The 23,234-nt window shown below is 62.3% G+C and overlaps 1 protein-coding gene across 1 annotated transcript in view; it reads left to right on the top strand.

Moving 5' to 3' along the window:
* Positions 1 to 12,954, top strand: part of MICAL3 (microtubule associated monooxygenase, calponin and LIM domain containing 3) — a 132,504-nt gene extending 119,550 nt beyond the window's left edge. Inside the window, 4 exon segments of the mRNA XM_045839199.1 lie at positions 632 to 682; positions 9,452 to 9,551; positions 9,710 to 9,783; positions 9,882 to 12,954. Of these exon segments, the coding sequence (XP_045695155.1) occupies positions 632 to 682; positions 9,452 to 9,551; positions 9,710 to 9,783; positions 9,882 to 10,066 (410 nt within the window). The 3' untranslated portion in view covers positions 10,067 to 12,954.
* The last annotated feature ends 10,280 nt before the right edge of the window (positions 12,955 to 23,234 follow it).

The following is a 23,234-nucleotide window of genomic DNA, read 5'->3' as shown; positions in this document are numbered from 1 at the left end:
CCGTGGCACGTCTGATTTCAGCGTCTGAGTGAGTTGAAAGTACCTGTGAATCAGGTCTTCGGAAGACCCCTGCAACCGGAAGAGCCCTAGGTGAACAGAGCGAAAGCCACCTTGTAGCCCAGGCGAACACTCCCTGTCCCGTCCGTGGAGACGGGCGTCCGTGGCAGCGCTCCGGCTGCCTTCGCACCTGCTGGCCGGAGGCCGTGCCTGGCAGTTTCAGGGTGTTTCCGTCCCGTCTCCAGCCCTCAGCCTGGAGCATCTAGTAGTAGCTGAGGAAGGAGCTGCCTCTGATCTGCCCTTGAGTGTTTTACATCTCAGGTGAGGCCGAGGCCTCGTGGAGCTGGGACTCCCCGCAAAGCCAAGGCCTTCTGTCCTCACTGGCCGTTGGAGGCGTCAGCGACAATGCTGTCACCTGTGGGTCAGCGACCCACCCCCCAGCCCTGGCAGGGAGGGTGCAGCTCAGCCCTGTGTGTGCCCTGAGAGGTGCATGCGTCCTGGCCGCTCCGCTCCCCGTCTGGCTGCATCTGTCCCTTGCGCTTCCCGTTCTTGATTGCAGGGGGGGCTGGTAGGGCGGGGGGCCAGCTGTCAGGTCGTCAGGTCCAGTAACTGTCTTCACCGGTTCCTGTTGTAGACTATTGGGGAGAGTCTTGTTACAGTGGCCTCATCGACTTGCATCTGGGTGGTATGTATGGCGGCACCTGTTGCTGACACTAACCCTCTGACCACCCCCTGAGCTCTCCTTCCTCAGTCCCTGCTTACAAAGGGCGAGAAGCAATCAGCCCAGTAACTGAAAGGGCAAAGCACAGGCTCTTTTCCAGCTCGGAGGAGCAGCAGGGGTCCGTGCCCTGCTCCCCGCCCCCTGCCCCCTGGGCTCTGGGGAAGAGCGGAAGTGGCTTCTGCTGCCAGGTGCCACCTGAGCTTCTTATGATCAAAGTTCGCCCGTCCCACCAACCTCGAGTCTGCACCCAGGTCCTCCTGACACCATTTTGGTGGTTTGACATCCAGCACGTGGACGAGTGGGCGCGCGCGCGCGCACACACACACACACACACACACACACACACACACACATACACTCCAGCATGACCTCACCACACAGCTTGTGGGTGGCATCCACTGGGAAGCCCACGTTTCCCCAGGAGGCCTGAGTGCAAGGGGAAGTACCCCTTGGGGTTTCCATCCAACTCACTGACCTTGAGCAGTGTGGACAGGTGTCAGCCACAAGGGCCCTCCTTCTGTCCTTCTGTCCCTCTGTCCAAGGCTGACTTTGTGGGTGGGGCCCCAGGGCCACCCGTCAGCTTGAGACCTGGGAGCCTGTTAGACACGCAGGCGGCCGCTCCCCACCCCAGGCCGGCTGAATCAGAGCCCACGGGGGACCCCCAGGCCCTCTGAAGTGGGAGGGCCCCTGCCTGGGAGGCAGTCTGGGCCTGTGCTATCATTTGTACGAGAAGAGAGGGACACCAGCCCACAAGCCTCGTCTCTGGACGCCGGGCCACCTTGCCCCTGGAATCTGATGCTCTGTCTAGAGTCCGGCCGCACGGCCGCTCCCAAGGTGAGTGGGGCTCACGAGCCCCGCACCCTGGTCGGGCAGCCTGGCCTCCCCATCCGCCCAGCCAGCTCCTTGCCTCCTGCAAGCGGCCTTAAAACTCAAACTGGCCGGCACGACCCATTCTCGCTTCCCACCGCCACCGTCTCACCGTCCCTTTAAAACGTGCGGGCGCGGCTCTGCGGTTCCCGCCGTGAGCCGCCCAGGGAGCTGCCGGGCTCCTGGCTTCGCGGCTGGGCTGGGCGTCACTGGTGTCTGCCCTCTGCCTTCGACCCCCGGCCCGTGGGGCTGTCAGGGACGTGCGTGCCTGTGGCCATCGAGACTGCAAAAGGGCTGATGCTTCCCCTCTGACTAACAGACCCCATTTCTTCTCTAATGTCCCCTCCTGCCTCCTCCTAACAGTCCCAGGGGGTGTTTGTGTCGCTTCCAAGTGAGTCTCGATGTGTGAAATGTTTTGTTTTGTTCTGTCTTGTTTTAATTCAGAACCTCCTGGAAGGGACTGTGGAACCCATGTCTTTGGGGTTGTGGTCACCCTTCCCTCCCCGTTCACTGAGTGCCCCCGCCACGTGGCTTAGCTGTATCTGTCCCCGTTGCAGGAGCGACGTGTCGCCGGCTGCTTCCCTGTCCCTGTCCCTGAGCTCCGTCTACGAGCTTTTCAGGTTTAGAATTCCAACAAATTGCAGGGGGAGGTGAAACCGATTTTAAAACAAGAAACTCAGTGTGTCTCCCGAACTACGAAATGCCTGGCGGTCCCTCTACTGGGCTGTCGCCGTCTCGTCGCTCCTTCTCCGGCTCCTGTGACTCCTGCGTGACAGTCAGACTTGTCCATGGCTTCTGACCGCCACGCAGAAACGGGGGAGACGCTCCTCCCAGAGGGCGCAGAGGGCCCTGCTCCCCGCGGCCCCAGAGGAGCCGGCACCAGGATCGGTCCCTTTCAGACCCTGCCAGTGCTCCTCCCTGGGACTCTTGGCCAGAGACATTATCTGGGGGAAGAAAGTATCCTGCTGAGCGTGGAAGCCTGGAAGGTGGACCCTGATCGCTCCCCTGGTCCTGCGTCCCCTCCCCAAAAGGCTGCACACGACCCGTCGCTGGGCTGGCTCCGTGGTTCACAGTTGTGAGCACACGAAACAGAGTTTATTCTCCTGTTATTGGTTAATTGTAGTATCATGTTTCCATACAAACAGCTTCACATCCGAGTTGGCCCCGCCCCGCACACACCTAATTTTCAGAGGACACAAATGGCTCCGAAACGTAGCCCGAGGCCTGGACGTGCTCTCGCCGCTGCGGCGACCCCGGGCGGCCCCCTGCCCTCCCTCCCTCTGGGTCTTCCTGTCCTGTTCGCCCCTTTGGTCTGATGTTGGCAGTGCCGGCTCATCTCTCCGGTCTGAGCCTTAACCTGGCTCTGTCTCTGCTTAGGAGCTTTAGGGTCCCAGTGATTCCTCAGCATTCCCCTGTGTCTGTGTGTGGATGTGCACACGTGTGTGTGTGAGCCCACACGGGCGTGCTGGGTCTCAAGTCCTCAGTGCTGTCTTCTTTTCCTTTTCCTTTTTTTTGTGTTCATTTTTCTGGAGATCCATTCTGTAGTCAGTTTCATTCTTCAAGGCGTCCCTTGGCCCTGTCATCTGTGTGCAGACGGGCCGCTCTGCCGCCCGGCGCCCAGCCAGCCTGACCCCTCAGTGGGGCCACAGTGTTTGTCACTGCCCTGACTCGGGACGGGCCTCATGTCAGGCCGGGCACCAGCGCTGAGCCCAGACAGAGACTTCCTGGCTGGAGGAGTGAGAACAGTTATGCATAATCTTGGTCGGCCAGAGCTGGCTGATCTTCCTGTCCTCAGGCTGCACGGAAGGGAAAGTCCGTGAGAGCCCCACTCCTTGCACCTGAACCTCAGGACAGTCTCCGAGCCCCGGGCAGGCAGCTTTCCGCACATTTAACCAGGTGTGTCCCCAACGTGCCTTAGGAAGAGCAGAAGCCTGGCGCTGTCCGAGGCCTGAAGCAGGTGGACTGCCTTGCTGCAGCGCTGGGCCAGTTAACAGTGCATACAGCGGCGTGACCGCCAAGCACACGCGTGAGGAGTGGCAGTCATCAGGTGAGACGAGGCCCGTGCGTGGCTGCCCGCAGGGACTAGCTGCTCAGGGAGGAGGAGCCTCGAACACATCTGAGGAGGAAGCGCCCCTTGCCACCTAGCACACCGTGGAGGCCAAGAGGAGGCAAATGAGAAAGAACCTCTTCCTCCCAGCGGGCTTTCCCCAAAGCCCCTGAGCGGAGCTTCCCGGGAGGACAGCCCTGAGCTCTGGGGCATTTGGGAGGTGTGCGTGCCCAGGCCTGCCGAGGTGTGCCAGAAGGGCAGGGGGCAGGGGGTTGTGCCTGAAGAGGGTGCTGGTGCACCGTGTTCCAACGGGGAATTCTGTGTTTTCACACGGAAATGCAGGTGTAAGTGGTGGCTCAGCCTGTGAAAAGCCCACTTTCCTCACGATGCTTGTATGTGGTGTTGAGCCCTCCGATCCCCGGCCACAGCCAGCCATCCTGCGGGAAGAGCAGCAGCCTGGGCTGGGACCTCGGGGACCCGCCCTGCTCCCTCCCGGTCGGGCCCTCACCCTGCTGGGCCAGCCACCGGCTGGACGCTGGCCTGTGGCTAGAGCAGGGCCCTGGGCTGGGCCCATCGGGCTGTCGCCCCATCCTCACCTCTCCGCGTGAGAAACGCACCAGATCCTTCTCCGCGCCCCAGCCTCAGGAGCTCTGACAGGCAGAGGGACAGGAGTCAGACTGGGTGTGTGTGCATTTTGTGTGGACATCCAAGCTCGGTCCTGGGTCTTGGCTGGTGGTTGGTTTCCTGTCAGCTGACGGTGGGGGAGGGGTGCGGGGCTAGGGGTCAAGTGTCTCAGACAAACCCTGTCGGAGGAAGATGGACACAGAACAGACAAGTGCAGAGAAGGCGTTGCCAGAGGATCTCCCGCCTTTCCCCACCACCGGCTCCGCAGCCTCGGGCCGCATGAGAGGCCGCGCCCGGGGCGAGGCGGCACAGGCCAGGGGCAGCGTGGGAGTGCGGTGGGCACCCCACCTGGGAGGGCGAGGCCTGGCTCAGGCCCCAGCTTCACGAGGTCCCCGGCCAGGCCACATCCCCTCTGGGCCTCTGTGGAGACTGCAGGGCGGGCGACCGTGCCACCCGACCAGGCCTGCGCGAGGCTGTCCAGCTGCAGCCAGGGGCCACCTGCCGAGAGACCCCTGCCCCCCTGTCGGCGCCTTTCGGGGCAGACTCTCAGTTCCGCACGGGAAGGCGAGCCTGGGTTTCGGCCACGTTCAGGCTCCAGGAGCCTCGGACGCCTGCTTCGCAGGAGAGGTGCCGGGGCCTCTCGGGGACCGCGCAGGAAGGGTCCGTGACGCGCAGAGCCGGCTGCATCCGGGCTCCCTGCCGCCCTGGGGATGGGGACGGGCCAGATCGTGCCTCCCTGGGCACCGGTTCTCCGCTGCTCCTAACAGGGCAGCCGTCACCTGCCTTGGGGGCACGTCGAGGAGCACGTGCCGCTGCAGAGGGGACAGCCCGCCGCTGCCCAGGTGCGCTGGCGGCCGGGCAGGGAGGGTGGGAAGCCCCCGCCAGGACCGAGTCCCGGGGTCACTGTGGAGTTGGTTTGAGAGGGTGAGACAGGGCGGCTGTTACAAAGGAACAGAACCCCAGTATTTAAAATTCTTGACCTGTTTGCCGTGAGCTCGACGCCATCTTCTCCCCGGGACGTGTGGACCGGGCCCAGACCAGGGCCTCCGCCGCCCACGCTCACTGCGGCTGCGGCTGCGTGCGACCCCTGTCGGACTCAAGGTTCCTGTCGGTCTCCACCCCTCGGCTTCTCGTTAGAACTGCCCTTATCAGCTGCATTTCCTGATTATTAAAATAGTGTAGATTGCAGACGTTCCAGAGCACGCAGGAAAGTCTAGAAAGCCAGAGCCACACGGCGCGGGCCCACCAGCTCCCCTCAGGTGGCCCGTCCACCCTCCGCCCCTGCCCGCGGCCTCGGTGATGGGTCGCTGTCGCTGCTTTTCAGACCCTTGCTTCACCCAGTGCTCCCTGTTTTGACTGCATTACCCGGCTTCTGCTCTGAATGTTCTGCGAGGCCCTTTTGTCCTGTGCGTTGGGGGGGCCTCTGAGGGTCCAGCTAGAGGGAGCTGCAGGTGGTGCCCTGCACGTGGGTGGGATCTGCCCACATGTCCGCAGCACGGGCTCTGCACTTTTGTTGCAGGGGAGGGTGAAGGCAGTCCAGCCGCTCAGCGCGTCTGCTGAGAGAGGAGCACTGCCTGTGCCCCCCGCGAGGCGGTGGTCGCGGGCGTGTCTGCTGAGAGCGCTGGGTGGGACCAGCATCTCGCACACTTGCACCCGCAGCTCTGGCTGCAGCCCTGAGTTTCACCGGAAACCAGACGTGCACGCAGAGCCCCGTGGAGGCCACTCGAGGGCTCGGGAGGGAGAGACATGGGGCCTGGGGCTGTCCAGCCGCACAGCAGGGGGCCTGAGCCAGGCGTGTGTCTGTCTGTCTAGTGGCCGGAACAGGCTCACTGCTCCCACCATGTCCTCGTGGTAAAGCCACCCGCTCACCTGCCAGCCCCGGAGGCCCCGGGCGTGTCTGCTGGGCGTGCCCCTGTGCCCCTGTGGTTCTGTGATGGTCCCTGCTGAGCCCCCCCACCCCTGGCCCCGGGGCACCGCCCGCTGTCAGCCCCCGAGGCGTCTCTGCTCCCTGTCCTCTCCCAGCCGCCCCGTCCACGGCTGTCAGTGTCGGCGTGTCCTGTCTCACAGCCCAGAGTGTGGCAGCCTCCCCACTGTGGTGCCGGACCCCTCTGTGCAGATGGGAGGAACAGGAGACAGGGGGTGGCTCTCGCTGGCACGTGGGGGACAGCGAGTCGGACATGGGCGAGTGGCTCGGCGGTCCGAGCATCGCACCTGTAAGAGCAGGGCAGGCCGTCCCAGAGGGCTGCCGCCTCCTGTGCCTGCGACCGCGGCCGGTGGCCTGCCCGAGCTCAGCTCCACCGGAGCACGCGTGTCTGTGAGTGCAGGCGCGGGCTGGGTGGGCCGCCGGGGGTCACCACTGGCAAACTGAGCAGCAGGCTGCTCCGCAGAGGCCGGCTGACCTGCCCCGGGGTTTCGGGCGTTTCTGAGGAGGGAACCCAATACCCGAAACTCAGAAGGCCCCTGTGTGGTGACCCCCAGGGCCACTGCCCCTCAGTGAGGACTGGAGGGAGGAGGAGCAGCCCCACCCGGAGCTGCCGGCAGCCCGCCGGGGAGCGCCCCCGAGCCGGGTCTGCGCGTCCTCGTCCCCGTGTGGGAGGAGGACTCGACTCATGTGTAGACTTTGTTCCCTTGTTTCTGCTTTTCCATTTCTTGTATTTTTCCTTTTCCTCCTGTTGCTCCTTTCTCACTTTGATGCTTTTTGTCCTCTGCTTGTTTTTGTTTCACCGTCCCCCCTCCCCGCCCCGTCTCTCTCCTCTCCCACACTCCTCTCCTCTTCCGTGTGTCTTTCTCCGCCGCCTCCTCCTCTTCCTTGTTTGGTCCTTTTTGAAGTTGAGCCCAGTGGCGGGACTCCACGGCGTAGACCTCTCTCCTTCTGCCCTTGCTGTGTCCAGGAAGGTAACGTAACCCCTGTCCCCACCGCCTCTCCAGCCGTAGTAGCACTAGTCGAAGAGGGACCCACTGCCCAGCTGTCTCTCTCTCTCTCTCTCTCTCTCTCTCGCTCTCTCTCTCTCTGACCCCTGAGAGCCCTGTTCCAAACTCCATGAGTGTGCGGCAGTTTCTGACAAGGCACAGTATCCCTTGGACAGTCTCAGGGGAGGACGGGGCGTGGAGGAAGCCAGGGGCCTCCAGGCCAAGCAGAGAGTCCCAGGACGTGGCTCCGCCGTTCGTGGTCGGGCCGTTCTGTCCCCAGCCCAGCAGGTAGAGGGGCCAGGAGCACGGGCGGTTTGCACCGGTGGCGTCGAGGAATACTGTCCTTCAAAGACTGGTCAATGCAGATGCCCGAGTTCCTCCCCCGAACCACCACGAAAGCACACTTCTCTGCCCCGTGTCTTGCCGAGTGTGTGTGTGTTCTAAGTGTGTCCGACCTGAAGTCTTTTGTGGTGATGAGACTGTCGTTGCCGAGGCATGTGGGGAGGGCGGGCAGTGTGGCCATGACTAACCTCGCTAATCCCCCCCCACCCCCGCTCTCATGCCGCTCACCTCTGACTCTCACCTGCCCCCCCCCACGTGCCTTTGCTCATTGGCTGTGGACAGTGTTTACCAAAGCTCATGAATGGTGTTCGGGTGTCTCCCGTGGAATTCGGGGGCGGGGGCAGGCGGGAGAGACCGCCCAGCGCGCTCACGGCTTGTCACCCGGGACGGCTTGCATGCCTCGGGGCCCCACCCTGCACGGGCACGCGGGCACACTGTGCAGAGACGCTCAGAAAGGGGTGCGTGGAACTGACTGCAGGCTGCTTTACCGGCCCCAGAACCAGGTCTGTCGGGGTTGGGGGGAGCGCCCAGACCCTCCAGCACACACTCCACAGCAGCAGGCTCGGCCAGTCCCGCAGGCAGGGCTCAGGGTCAGGGCTTCCCCACAGGGCACTGCTGCATGCACGCACGCCCGGACACCGTGCACACGTCCACTGCCCCCCCCCACGAGTGTGGCCCCTGTCCCTGCCTCTGCAGAGCGAGGCCCTTGGGAAGACCAACTGGCCTGGGCTTCCCGGGTGTCAGGCAAACACCACAGTAGGAGGAGAGGTGGCTTTGACCAGTAGTGTGCCAGGGAGTCAGGCGTGAAGACTCTAGGAAAGCCGTGACCGAGGAGCTGGACGCACGGGGGCTGTCCCTCCTGGGCGGGTGCTCCCTGTGTTTCTGAACTTGGCCGTACCCAGGACAGAACCTCCAGCCCAGCAGCCCTAAAGCAGGGAGCGCCTCAGAAAGTTCCCCAGTCTTACTGCCTCTTCAGCTGGGCCGGTGGACGGGCTCCGGGACCCCACGGCCGTCCCGAGGCTCCGCGTGAAGTGGTTGGGTGCACGTAGATGCATCTCTTCCTCGGAAGAGAGCCCCCAGCTCTCCCAAGAGCCCCAGAGCGGTTTGTGGTCTGGAAGCACCGAGGAGCCAGTGACGTGGTCTGTCGCTTGCCTTCGGGCAGCACCTCACTGGGGCTTTCTTGTGCTCCCAGGAAAAGGAGTTTCCCCTCTTTGGGCAGTCTGATCCCTTAGGTCTTCCGTCTGCCTTCCTGCCGAGGTCGAGCTGGGCGGAGCCAGGCTGCCCCTGGGGGCGATGCCAGCAGCGCAGTGCTGGGGCAGCCAGCGGCACCCCCAGGCGCTGCTGGGGCGGATCGGAGCGGTGCGCCCCCTCGTTTAGTCTGGGGTCCGCCGGTGCTGCTCTGCCCTCGGCGAGGAGCCTGGTGGCCACCCTGGGACGGACTGCCCAGCCCGTGCAGGACCCTGGGAGAGCGTCTGGTCAGGGCGAGAGGAAGGTGGGGCCCCGAGGGGGCAGCACCCAGAGGAGCTGAGGGTAGCAGGGGCAATGTGAAAGGAGGCCGAGGGTGGTGCCCAAACTCACACCTGCCTCAGTCCGAAGGCTTAGTGTGCACAAGTGCCAAACGAAGGTCAAGTGAATGAGCAGGAACAGGAGGGCACAGGCCTTAGCACACGTGGAAGGAGACCACTGAGCAGGATGGGCCACTGGGACCTGGTGGCCAGGCCCTGAGGGGCGAGGGCCAGACCCGGGCAGGACGAGTGGGAAGCGCGGGTTCCACTAGGCCCCAGCTAGGCGTGCCCTCCGGGGCGGCAGGCACACTGGACCTGTCTTGGGCGGTTCCGGCAGCATCTCGCTCTGCTCTCTTTGCACATTTGCCCCAGTGCAGTGCCTCCTGCTGGCCAGGTGGACAGCCCGCCTGGTGCACCTGACACGCCCTTCCCCTGCAGGCATGGGCAAGAAGGACGACCCCAAGCTGATGCAGGAGTGGTTCCGGCTGGTGCAGGAGAAGAACGCCATGGTGCGCTATGAGTCGGAGCTGATGATCTTGTGAGTGCCTGGGGGTGGGGCGGACCCAGCAGGGTGGGTGGGTGGGTGAGCTCGGTGCCTCTCATGGCAGGAGCACAGCGCCATCCTGACTTAGGGGGTGAGGAGACAGGGTCCCCGAGTCACTGCTGCTTGTCTCCCTCCCCGTCCCCACCTCCCAGTGCCCGGGAGCTGGAACTGGAGGACCGGCAGAGCCGGCTGCAGCAGGAGCTCCGGGAGCGCATGGCTGTGGAAGGTAAGAGGGGCGAGGGTGGGCCGCCCCGGGAAGGCTGGGCAAGGGGCTGTGGCCGCCCGCCCCGCAGGCCTGACGCCACTGCCACTGCCACTGCGCAGACCACCTGAAGACAGAGGAGGAGCTGTCGGACGAGAAGAGGATCCTGAACGAGATGCTGGAGGTGGTGGAGCAGAGGGACGCCCTGGTGGCCCTGCTGGAGGAGCAGCGGCTACGGGAGAAGGAGGAGGACCGGGACCTGGAGGCCGCCATGCTGTCTAAGGGCTTCAGCCTGAACTGGTCCTGAGCGCCCACCACACACACTGGCCGGTCCTCGGCGTCCACCAACCCAGCTGGGCCCTGCAGACCGTCTGGCCGAGAGCCGAGCAGGCCGGCGCTTCCTGGGCATCCAGCGCCTCCGGAGCAGCAGCCAGGCGTCTGTGTGGAGCGGAGCCCGGGGGAGGCGACTACCCAAGGGGCTCTGCCTCCTTCAGGAGGCTCATCCCACCCCCCCAGGGTGTGCAGGTCACGAGGGCAGTGGTGCCACTCGGGGAGAAGCGAGGACTGCGAGGTCCCCCTGGACGCGCAGGGGCCTGCGCCCCTTCGTGTGCAGCCACGGGCGACGAGAGAAGGAAGCGGCTGCCTCTGTGGGATCGGTGGCCGCCAGAGTGCACCCGCACAGCGGAGGGGGCTGTCTTCACGGCCCGGAGTGCCACCAAAGAGACGAAGGAGACAGCCCAGGGGGCTGCCTGTGAGCTGAGACCAGCAGGAGCCACGGCCAGCCAGGCTGCCGCCGGCCCTGTGTTGCTGGGAAGCTGAGGGGCCCCGTGTCCAAGTTCAACATGCAAGCAAGGAGGACCCACGAGGGGCCTGCTCCCAGCCCCACACCACACACTGGACTCCACGTGGCCAAACGCCCCAGGTCCTCCCCGACTGGGGCCCGAGGCCTGTGTATTGCTGCATTTTGCTTTTAGTTCACAACCGTTTTAACACTGGAAAATCCTGACTCTGGGCGACGACGCATCAGGCCCCACGGACAGGGCGGCGCGGCCGCTGTCCCGGGCGGGAGTCGCCCTGCTGGTGTTTTCCTGCGTTTGCACATTGAAATGAAGCTGACAATCCAGCAAGACACTCAGACGCTTCGGACTCTTTTTGTCGATTATTTTTTTAATACTTGAAAAAGAAAGACTTCCTTTTTATATCTTTACTAGGGACACTGACCACCTAGCATCTGGTGTGGGTGTGACGGGCATCCCCGGTCGCTGCCCGAGCGCTGGTCACACCGTCTGCTGATTCCCCTTCCTCACGGCACCCTGTGCCCCGGCCTGGGGTTCCGCTCCCAGTGCCTCCGTCCCCCCCGACCTGGCACCCAGTCCTCACGCTGGCGCCAAACCTGATGCCGACACCACCTGCCAGGAGGACGTTTGAGCACAGTGTGCGGCTGCCTGTCTCTCCCAGTGGGAGCCCCGGCTCTGCAGAACCCGTCTTCTTCGCTGTTCTTGGTGCCAGGGTTTCTCACCTCCTGCAGCATGCTGATTGGAGGAAGTTGGGGGCGGGCCCTCTTGCAGGCTGGCCTCCTCCGTGCCTGGTGGGCCCACCTGATGGGGGTTCCCTCCGCCCAGCCTCAGATCCAACCAGAGAGACAAGCAGGTGGGGGCCGAGCTATCAGGGTTCAGGTTGGTCTCTCCAGGCCAGACCCCTCAGTTCCTGGGTCTTCCTGGGGAGACAAGGGGTGATTCCTCACGGCTCAGCCGCAGCGTGAGGAGGCCCGGGGCGGCCGGGCACCACTCGGCCACGCACAGAACTGGCCCACCCGTGTGAGGCCAGTCTGGGGTCCTCCAGCCGACTCCCGTGCAGAGCGGCCAACGTCCAGAGAGCCGAGCCCGGCAGCTCATCCAGGCCACCTGGGGGCAGGCGGACCGGGCATCTGTGCTGAACTCGGACTTCGTGGGGAACCACACTGTGCCTCACCGCGAACAGCCGTGCTCGCCGCAGGGGAGCAGAGCGCCTGCCTCGCCCCTCGCACTGTCCCAGCGCCACCGTCCCCTCCTGTGGGTGGCCGGGTGCTGCCAGCCACCCGCGCGGGTCTGCCTCCCGCCCTGCTTGCAGCGAAGCCGGCAGACTTCTGTTTTATTCTCTTTTCTAGAAAGGGCGAGGAGGTATTCTAGGTTCCACCTTTAAAACCCAGCCTTCCATCAGGTCGGACCTAGGACAGGACCTTTGTCGCCCGTGTGGCCTTTTGCAGACCCTCCGCCTCTCGGAGGCTGGGAGCCTGGCTGCGCCCCGGGAGAGACGCCACTCCCGGGACCCCACGTCAGGGGCGCCGTGTGCAGGGCAGTGGAAGGGGCGTGGCCCGATGCCACGGGGCATGAGGTGTTGCAGTCTGCCCGTGCTGCCGGCCCGGGCTGCCCCCTTCTGGAGTGCACACGGCTCCCTCCCGTCCCCACAGCGGGGCTGAGGACTTCGCCAAGAAGCTTTAAAAACCCAAGAGCCTGTACGGGGTTCCCCAGCACTCCACTCCACACGACACTCTTTTTAAAGCTCCCGTTTTGTAACCACTAGTTTGCAGTCTGTTTAGAGCCCTGGCGACGTGCTGCATGGTGTGTGCTCCAGCTCTGGAAGTGCACGCGTGCCGCTCCAGGCGGGACTTCCTCCCGAGGCGTGGGTCCCCTGGAAGGCCGGGAACGGGACGGGCGTCTGTGGAAATGCCCGAGGTCGAGGGAGCTCAGACACGGCCGACACCGTGGGTGGCTGCAGTGCCCCCGCCGGAGCCTGCGTCGCCAGGGTGGGGGTCGGGAGCAGGCCCGCACCCCAGGAGCCAACTTCCAGCTTCTTCGACCAGCAGTGACAGACACTTCTTCCAAAAGAGATTTTTCAGTGGGGCAAGAAGTCCACTGAAAGAAAGAAGTTCCTGAAGTAACAACTGAGCTACAAAGGGGAGTGGGTCGTTTCGTGCGCAATAAATGTTTTCAAAGAAGTTTGGCGTGTGTTCAGTCACCGTGCCGGGCCCCCCACCCCTTCCCCGGGGGCTGGAGCCTGTGCGAGCCGTTTCGTGGTGGCGGGTGTGGGTGTGTGCAAGGCCATTACGGAAGACAGCTTTTTCTCCTCTCCAGTCCGTGGCTTTCCGCCCATGTTACTCAGCTCAGCCATCCACTGTCCCCACTTGAGGAAGTGTCAGCAGCAGCCCAGGGTGGTGAGCAGCTGCTCCTCAAGGATGAAGCCCAACACAAAATTATAAATTTACTTAAAACACTGAGATTGTTTGTGGTGACATGTCACGATATATTCCATGTGCGGCCCAAGACAACTCTTCTTCCTCCAGTGTGGCCCAGAGACTCTAAAGGTTGGACAGCCCTGAGTGAGTCCACAAGCCAGAGTGCCCTGTGTCCCCGCAGCCTGCAGGCCGACCTGGCTCTGGCCTGGGACACAGCCGGCCTGAGAGCCCGCCCTGTGGGGCCCACGGCCCCCGCCAGTGTGGACGCTTGGCGTCCAGGCTGTGGGGAGTCAGCATCACCCGCCTCCAGTGGACACTCCCTGAGAGGGAAGGTGATTGCCCTGGAAGTGCTGCACTCGGCTACAAGGAGCCCCCGGGCTGCTTTCCCTGGCAGAGGCACGGCGGCTGCCCCTTCCCCCTGGCCAGGCAGGAGCACCGGCTCGTCCCAAAGGCGTGATGCTTCCCCCGGGGGCGGGGATGAGAGCAACACGGTGACTGGTGGGCACCAGTGAGCCTCGCCAGCCTGGAGGTCAGCCGGCTCTGCTGCCAGCGGTCCCAGGGAGAAGGGCAGAGCCCATGGGTGCCAGATACCACGTCCTAGGAACAGCGGTGCCGGCTGGTGTGAGTGCACTTGGCCCCAGTTACTGGAAGGAAAGACAGGCTGGGGAGTGGGCCTGAGGGGAAGAAGAGGCGTTTGGAAGTGCTGTGTGGTGGGTCCCGGTCACTTCTTACCCCTCCCAGCAACCCCTGGGTCGGAACTGGATGCAGGCAGGGTTTGGCTGCCGCTCAGGCACCCTGGTGGCAGGAAATGGGGACTGTGGGTTTAGGCCGGGCACCCCAGGGTGGGCCTGTCACAGGCACGTCCTCCCTCTCCAAGAAACAGCCACGTCTGAATCCCGTGGTCCCGTCACAGAAGTCAGAGTGGAAAGTGACACTGGGCGGATGTGCCGCTTAATTCCACTTTCTGAGCTACCGGACGGGCCCTGGGAGGCAGCCCTCCCCCTCTCTGCCGCCGCACAGAAGGCCTTCTGCCCGCGGGCTCAGCGAGGAGCCTGTCGGACCGCCGAGGCGGGGACGCTCCCAGAGCCCTGCTGCTGCGGAGGAGCCGGAGCCACGCTGGGCCGAGTTTCGTGACAGCCCCACCCCTGCCCTGTGCTGGACCCGGCCCTGTGGGCGGCCCCCGGGCCGGCTGCCTCGGCCTGAGAAGCCCCCGTGCCAGGGCAGCCAGGGAAGGGGAGGTGGCGTGCGTGCTGTGACGCACGCGCCCATGCACACACTCGCACACCCGCTCCTTCCATGCCTAGCGTGGCCTCTCTGGACAGAGTGGGTCCGCCGGGGGCCAGGGTGGGGCCCGCTGGGCTGGTGGCCGGAGCCGGGCAGGATCCAGGTCGAGGGTCCCCCTGCCACCGTCAGCCCGGGCCCAGGAGACCGCAGTTGTGCCGGCCCGTCCCCAGGGCGGTGGACAGCACGTCCCCCAGGCCCAGGAAAGGGCCTCCAGAGCGGAGCCAGCCCGCTCACACGGCTGTCATGGCATAATGGCAGCTGCTGGTGTCTGACCACGCGGGGAGGGCGCCAGGGGCGCGCGGTGTGGGACTTGTCCCTGCCTCTCGCCACTGCGGACGTGGTCTTGGGCACCTCGCTCAACAGGCCGGTGCCTTCCTCCTCCACCTCACCTGGGGCTGGGGCCCCTGGGGCCAGTCTGCGGAGGGCCACACGTTCCACACGTCAAGGGCTTCAGACTCGAACCGGGGCCCGTGTGGTGCACAGACGCCCTTCGAGGCAGAACCAACGCCCACCTTGAGGAACGACGAGAAGCCCCAGGGGAATGAGGCAGGGGGAGCTCCTAGCACCGCCAGGGCCAGCTCCCAACTGCGCAAGGTCATCTCGGGTCCTGGGCATTTATTGTTAGTTACTTTAAATGCTAGGCCGGCCCTGGCTGGGGTGTCTCAGTGGATTCAGTGCTGGCCTACAAACCAAAGCATCGCCGGTTCGATTCCCAGTCAGGGCACATCCCTGGGTTGTGGACCAGGTCCCCAGTAGGAGGCAAGTGAGAGACAACCACACATTGAAGTTTCTCTCCCTGTCTTCCTCCCTCCCTTTCCCTCTCTAAAATAAATAAATAAAAAATTTTTTAAAAAGCTGGGCCAAATCCTCTGTTCCAGGAACTAACTTACTAGATACAGGTCGCTGCAGACGGGCAAGGATCCCAGAACATCAGCTGAGCTGCCGCTGGCTGCACACGTACCTGGGGCTGGACACAGGTCAGCACTCTCAGCCCACGGGGGCGCCTCTGGCTTTTCCCTGCCGCCTCCCCCAGCCCAGAAGGGGAGCCAGGGCTGGCGACCCCAGGGTGTCTCTCCGGAGGAGCCTCCCCGCTCCCGGAAGACGGGAGAGCAGCCCGGGCCCCGCCGCGTTCCCCTGCATGGGGGACATGCAGCAGGAGCGAGGAGAAAGGACTGAGTTTCGGGAGGAGGGGAGTACCGCTCCGTGCCGACGTGCCGCTGGCTCCACAGAAACTGGGACGGGCGCTGCCAACTCCGCCCACGACTTTGAGTCACGCGAGCCACGGCAAGAGACACACGGAACACTCCTTTCTCCCGTGGCATGGGGTGGGGGTGGGGCGCGCGCCGTGCACCCTCCCCTGTGCGCCCTCCTCTGGCCAGCACCCAAAAGAAAGTCAGTCCTCTTTTCTCCGTTGTGAAAGAGGGTCATCTGTCCCCACGACAAGCAGGTTCACTCGGTGGCGCAGGACGGGCCTTCCCCCGGGCCCAGCACCAGGGCCACCTGCCCAGGGGCACAGGCCCACCCCCCTGCACAGCGAGTGTCCCCAGGGGCGACAGAGCCCTTCTCCGGCTCTCGACCTGCTCTTCCGGGCAGTGAGGACCCTCCTCCTCCCCTCCCCCCCCCCCCGCAGCTGGCGGAGGGCTGCAGGTTTGGGTCCAGACCGCGTGTAAAGCCAGAGTCACGTCAAAGCAGGTCAGAGTCTCTTTGCTGGTCGTGCCTTTGGTTTGTGGAAAACGCTACTCCTGCAGGGGCACAAGGAAGCCAGGTGGGCACATCCGTGTCCTGGCAGGAAAGGGCGGGCAGACACGTCTTTCGTCTTTCCCCACTTTCTGCCCGGGCGGAGGACAGCCCTGGCCCCACCAGCACGACGAAGCCCTTCACCTGCCCCTGGCGTGACCTGTTGGGACCAGAAGTGCCCATCCCCAGGCCCCAGGGAGTGGACACTATCAGACGGCCCTGAGCAGGGCGCAGCCCACCCCCACCAGAGCTTGGGTGACGGGGGAGGGGGCCGCCTGGCCTCCCTGCAGCCCCACCTGCCAGTGTATGCGTGCTGCCGCCGTCGGGCTCAGGAGGGGGAGGCTGGCGAAGAAGTCCGTGCTTAAAGCCAGTGAAGCATCGGAACAACGTCCGCCCCCAGCCCCTCACCCCCAAACCCCCACAGTGTCCTCCGGAGAGGAGTGCTCCAAGGACCCCCAGGGAGGACCAACCGCTCTCTGGGACAGGCCAAGGCCGCCTGGGGGAGCAGGGAGAAGCTGCCCACCCTGCCCAGCAGGCTAGTGACCGACGAGGCTGCCAGCACCGCCCCTACACGTCAGTGGGGCCTGAGCCCGAGGAACACTCAGGCCTTGGACAGAGGTGCAGCTGGGTCTCCGGCTACCTGAGAACCTCCCGAGACTTTGAGGGCTGAGCAGCGGGCTCACCAGGGAGGGAGCCAGCACCACTGTGCAACATCGGGGGCTGCAGCCCCTCCGGCACCCTGCAGGGGGCCTTGGTCCCAGGGATTTGGGTGGGCCCACCGATTCAAACATTTCCCATCCTTCTCTTCCTCCAGGCCAACGCTGATCTGCTCAGCCCCTCTCCTTTGTCCTTATGCTCCTCTCAAGAGGGTCCCGAGTCCCAGGCCTTCTCTCTCGCCTCCACCCAGGAGAAAGTCTTTTTCTTTTTAAGGTTTTATTTATTTTTAGAGAGAAGGGAAGGAAGGGAGAAAAAAGGAGAGAAACATCACTGTGTGGTTGCCTCTTATGCACCCCCTACTGTGGACCTGGCCCACAACCCAGGCATGTGCCCTGACTGGGAATTGAACCGGCGACCCTTTGGTTTGCAGGCCCGAGCTCAATCCGCTGAGCCACACCCAGCCAGGATCAGGAGAAAGTTCTTTACCAGAGGCCACTGGCCTCGTGAACTGAGTGAGCCAGGGACCAGGACTCCGGTCTGGCACCTGCCTGGCCCCAGCCCAGCCACCTCCTGGCTGGCGGACCCTGGAAGCGGGAAGATAAAGCCCGCTCTGCCCGTGAAGTGGTTGTGGGGTTGACAGGAGGCCAGAGACGCTGTGGGCGCCGTCCTCCCCTCGGTGTCGAACGGGGCCCCGACCACAAGCAGATGTGTCCACGTCCCCAGCGCTCGTGCCAGGAACCAGCAGCAGCTGCTGGAGCCTGGTTTCCAGGAAATCAGTGATACAGCATTTGTACAAAAGAGCGAGCCCCGGGGGCTGGCTGGGATGCAGGGAAATCCAGCTTCAGAATGAAGAGCCAGAAACTTCACGTGCCCGAGGCAGGGTCTCCGGCCCTCGGGGTTCACGCCCAGACTTCAGCTCCTCAGAGGAGCTGAAGGTGGCACAGGACCACCAAGTTCTGCACGGACCACGGGCACCCTCCATCCCAGCAGACCCATCCCTCCCCCTGAGGAATCACCTGCCCCAGGACCCACCGCTGGGCATGCTGTGGCTCAGCTGACTCCTCGGAGCCCCTTCCCGAAGGGCAGGAACTAGACGCCGCAGGTACAGGAGCCCCAGGGCCTGGCCCACCCTGGGGGCCCACTCTGGCAGCCCCCACCTGCCTCTCTCTCTGGGGCCCATTCCGAGCAGAGCCACTCTGTTCCGACTCCGTGGGTGAAGGAAACCACACCAGCAACACTGGCTGTTGGCTCCGAGAGAGAGATCCAGGGGGCACACCTGCGTGAGGTGACGTCGGAAACTTCAGGCTGGTGGCTTAGCGCTGAGCCACAGCTGGGCCACAGCCCGCCCCTCACAGCTCCCCGGGGCTGGGAGAACCACGGGTGGGCCCCTGCTCAGGGCAGCCCACCACAGGCCCCCAGCCAGATGGGGCCATCGCTCCCTCCTCCTCCCCAGAGGACTTGTTCTCTTTCCCTCTCTCTTGACTCGTCCGCCTTCCGAACCCGTCTGTCCCCCCAGGCCCACAGCCCCGTGGGGGACCCTGCAAACAGTGCTGAGTGCGGGAATGTCAGGTATGCCTGCAGAGTAAGCACAGAACAACAGGCGCTTACTTGTTTTGCAAGACTGTATTCAAACGAGTGCCATACGACACACCTGAGGGAGAAGGGATGGGGAAAGGGAAGGGAAGAGGATAAATAAATAAACTGATGATGAGAATTTTGCTAAGAACAGGGCTGGGGGCCACACGTGGGTGCCTGAGGCTGGCTGGGGGTTCAGTTTCCCTGCAGGCCTGGGTCTGGGCCTGGACAGGCCAGGTCCTAACAGGAGTTTGGGGGAGCCCAACACTGCTCCCCGCAAGTCAGCAGGCATCCAGGAGAGAGACAGCCTATGAGGAGAACACTCAGGGACCCAGACCTGAGGAGCAGGGAAGATCTGAGTTTTGCTAAAAAGGGCCATGCATTCCCTTGAGGTCAGGGCAGCAGACCAGGGCCAGGCAGGTTCCTAGGGACAGGTGACATGGTGGAAGTGTCACCAGAGCTGCCAGAAGAAAGTACGCAGACCCAATGGCTCGAAGGACAGAAGTCCCAGACGGAGGTGTTGTCGGGGGTGTTCCCCCGAGGCCCCTCTGCTCAGCACTTGGACGGGGCCTCCTCCCTGCTTCCTCCCCTGGCCCTTCCTCTGGGTGTGTCTGTGTCCTGCCCCGTTCCCGTAAGGACAACACTCGGACTGGGTCAGGGACCACGCTAACGGCCTCATCGAACCCCAGTGACTCCTGTGAAGGCCCCCCACCCAAAGGCACTCACATTCTGGGAGGCGGGGGTGGAGGTTAGCACTCTAACACGTGAATTTGGGGGAGACATAATTCAGCCCCTCACGGTGGACTTGAGGGAAAACCTTTTAGAAACAAGGCTCCTCAGAAATGTTTTTGAAAACGCCAGTCTGTTTCTGCCGCAACAAAGGGAACTTAGCTGGGGATGGGGCAGTGGTGGGGCTTTACACAAGGACAGGGCCTCCCAACCAGCAGAGCAGGGACCTCAGGGAAAAGGGAAACTGAGGTTCTAACTGCTCAGCCAGCTGCGTCCTCTCAGCAAAAACCTCATGGGGTTTGCATCCTGTTTTCATTACCAAGAGCATTATTCTCTCTTGTTTATTTATTTATTTACTTCATTTTAAATGATCATTTTTACATATAGTAAAATTCACCTTTTAGTGCAGAGTTCTATGACAGTTCTTACAGTTTGAAAGATTATTTATTTATTTATTTATTTTTAGAGAGAAGGGAGGGAGAAAGAGAGGGAGAGAAATATCAGTGTGTGGTTGCCTCTCAGGCACCTACTACTGGGGACCTGGCCCACAACCCAGGCCTGTGCCCTGACTGGGAATCGAACCCATGACTCTTTGGTTCACAGGCTGGCACTCAATCACTGAGCACACAGGCCAGGGCAAGTTCTTATAGTTTTGACAGAGGTACACAGCTGCGTAACCACCAGCACAATCGGGACAGAGACAGTTCCATCTCCCCCAGAATTCCCCTGCTCTTCCATTCCAATCTGTGGCAGCCTCTGATCTGTCTTCTGACCCTACGGCCTTTGTGAGAAGCATCCTTCTCTCAGTTTACAAACAGTGCCGACAGATTTTAAAGCCCCAAGTATAAGAGGAGCAGCAAATCAAAACCGGGATATTGGACTCTGAAGAAGCTACCTAGACCACAAGAAGCTCTTGGGAGACTTGCAAAAAGCTGGTTAGACGTGCAAAGAATTACAGGCCAAGTGGTGGAGCCCCGCCCTGCATAACAGGGTCAGCGGTGCCACACTGTTTAGGATAAAGTCCAAAGCTGTTCACCCAGGCTCCACAGCCTCCCTCTGACCCTCCTCGCGATGCGCCAGCTGCGAGCCCCTTCCCGCCTTGGGACCCTTGCAACAGACGAGCCCTGTGTCCCAAAGGGTCTCGCCTTGTTGCCAGGTCTGGTCCCTTCGACCTTAGCCATTGGCTTAGAGACGGCCTGCTCAGACGCCCGGTCTCAGCCACCAGTCCCTGGCCCGCCCTCACGGTGCCTTTTGGTCCACTGCCCGGCCCCACCGCACCCGGCCTTCTTGCCCACACGTTCCCCCCGTTTGCAGAGCACCCTGAGCATCAGGCACTGTTTCCGGCACAAGGCAGGCGCGAGAACAAAGTTACTGGCCTCCTCACAGAGTCTTTTCCAGGCGGGGGAGACCGTCCAGCACAAAGGAGTAATTGTGTAATGTTCCGGGTTGTGCAACGCACTGCGGGAGGGGGGGGTTGGGGGGGGGGAATCCGCAGGCCCGAAGGAGCCCGGGGCTGCTGGGCGGAAGCAAAATAACAAGGGGCGGGGGTTAGGAGGGAGGACGTGCGTGCGCACGACTTCGTGGGTCAGTGAAAGGCCTGGGAGACCAACGTCTGACCTTCGGTAAAGGGGGAAAGAAAACAGGGAGCCTGGTGGTGGTGCGCGGGTGAGCCCCGGGAGGTGGGGCAGCTGGTGGGCGGGCGCAGCGGTGCAGCCGCTTGGGGAACTGGGCAGTTTCTCACGAAGTCAATACTCCCCAACCCTAGACCAAGCGGCTCCGCTCCTCCGTGCCACACGCGAGAGGAGTGAAGACAGAAAGGTTTGGAGGACAGTGTGCAAGGCAGCGTTGTTACCACCTGGGGTTCACAGAGGCCGGAGCCGCCTGCAGCCGCAGAGTGTGCTGGGCGTGGGTTTGTTGCCGTGACTCCCAGACCTGGAGTAAGGAAACGACGTCCAGAGTCCTGTTCAGGAATGCAGGGGAGCGTGCCCCCTGTCACCCGGCCTGGAGCGGTGCAGTCGGCAGCAGCGCGGGCAGGAGAGCAGGGTGGGGGGCCAGGGGGAGGGTTGCCAGCTGCGCGCACTGGTTGCAAGTCCAGCGCGTCTGGCGGCCTGCACACAGCTGCTTGGGGGGCACGAGGCGGTCGGGCTGGTCCACACACACAGTGCGAGCAGAGCATTTAGGGTTTCCTGACGTGCTAAAGGGACCAGAGCGCCGGCGCTAGAAGCGACTGACCGCTTAGGTGGGCCTCGGCTGCCCACTGAGGGGTGTCTGTCCTGGGAGAGCACAGTGTTCTCCTGCCCCTCGGGTCCCTCTCACTCCCCCGCACGGCTGAGTGCGGTGCACAGGCCACTGGCGGGTCATTCGGTCGCTGATGTCAGGCATCCTAATGAGTGCTGTGCCCTTCACACTGTGAACCTCTAGAAATAAGACACCTGCCAATAAGTACCCCTGCACTCAAATTTTAAAACAACAACAAAAACCAGAGCCCAGAAGCCCTCTCCGTCCAAGGATCTCCCACAAACCGCATTGAGGGAGAAATCTGCCCTGGGTTCCCAGCGGCTGAGCAGTCTTTATAAGAGGAGCTCCGGGGATCCTGTTTCAGCCAATCAGAGTGGGGCTTTTCCCATCCAATCAGAGCTGCACAGCTAAGCCAGAAACATCTTAACTGACCAATCAAAGCAGCTCCACTCTGGCCAATCAGGACAAAGCTTTTGGGCCAATCTACAGAGATTGGGATTCCTCATTTGCATGAGGACAGGCCAATCAGGGGCCTGGGGCAGGGACTTCTGTCCACAAACACGAGCTCCCTGGGGCACTGGGCGCAAGGAAGGGTGGGAATTGTCTTTCTTCTCTACGACATGCTTTTTTTTTTTTTAATAATTGTTTCATTAACTCATTGTATTTTACCAAGGAAAGGGGCGGAGGGAAATAGTCAGCAGTGGATTACAAAATGACGGTTAGCAGGTGGAAGTACCCTGCACGGCAAACTCAACCATCAAACCAACAGCCCGCAGTGATGGGGGTCGCAAAGCCCCCGGTCTCTGTCCCTGGGGCTCAGAGGTAAGGCTCGGAGGTCGGGGAAGAACAGACAGGTGCGACCTGTCCCAGGGGTGGGTTATGAGGAGACGTGTTGCTGTGCCCCGAGGGGGTCTCTCCCGCAGAATGCGGGTGTATGCAGGCTGGGTCCACCAATCCGGTCTCAAGCTAATCTCTCTGCTCGGGGAACATCATCATCACACACCCTTCTGCAAAAGGGAGAGAACTTCCCTACGCAGGTCACTGTGAAACACTGGAGATTCAGATGAAGCCGGGAGGGAGGGATTTCCCTCAAGTCCCGAGGGGCAGGCGCTGGATGGAGTGAGGTTGGAGTGCCCTTACCCCCCGCCCCGCCCCGCCCCTTCCCTGTGCTGCCTAGGAGACTCACCTCGGGTAGAAAGAGCCTGGTGGGCTGAAAACAGAGAGATGGGAGAATGTATTTCATGAAAATGGAAAGGAAAGAAAAGCTGGGTAGCAATTCTTACACCAGACATAACTGACTTTAAAACAAAGACTATGACAAGAGACAGCAAAGGACCCAGCAATTCCACCTCCGGGTGTTTGCCTGAACAAATCCAAATCGCTAAATCGAGAAGACACAAACACCCGCGTGTTCACTGCAGCGTTACTCACAATAGCCAAGCTACGGGAACAGCGTAAATGTCCATTAACAGAAGAGGGTGAAGATGTGGTGCGCATACACGGCGGGGTGCGACTCGGCCTCGAAAACAGAACAGAATCTTCCATCTGCAACCACACGGGCGGCCCGAGAGGGTGTTGTGCCGAGTGACAGGTCAGACAGAGACGAATGCCATGTGGTTTGACTTAAAATAACAGGAATGGGAACGTGTTGATGGTCGCCTGACGGCGGAGGGGGTGGGGGGGGGATGGGCGAGAAAGGTGAAGGGGCTGAGAAGTACCGACTGGCACTTGCGGAGCAGTCGCAGGGGTGCACGGTGCCGCCCAGGGAGCATAGTCAATAATGTTGTAGCACCTACACGCGGTGTCAGATGCGCACCGGGTTTACTGGGGGATCGCTTAAGTTACATGAGTGTCTAATTACGGGGTTGTGCAACTGAAGCTCATATAATATTGTTTGTCAACTGTAACTGAAGATAATATTCTTAAAAAGGTAAAATAAGAAAATACAAAAAGTAGAAATTAGAAAGCTCCTGTGGTTTTTATTTTAGTGTAAGCATGGGAAGAGTTTTAGTGATACATCCTTCCAGTCTCTTCTCTTTCG

This window comes from Phyllostomus hastatus, unplaced genomic scaffold, assembly GCF_019186645.2.
Source record: "Phyllostomus hastatus isolate PE091 unplaced genomic scaffold, TTU_PhHast_1.1 phas_contig_29, whole genome shotgun sequence".
In the NCBI taxonomy this organism is placed as follows: domain Eukaryota; kingdom Metazoa; phylum Chordata; class Mammalia; order Chiroptera; family Phyllostomidae; genus Phyllostomus; species Phyllostomus hastatus.
The sequence above is the reverse complement of the archived record's forward strand: the minus strand, read 5'-3'. Positions and strand labels throughout refer to the sequence as shown.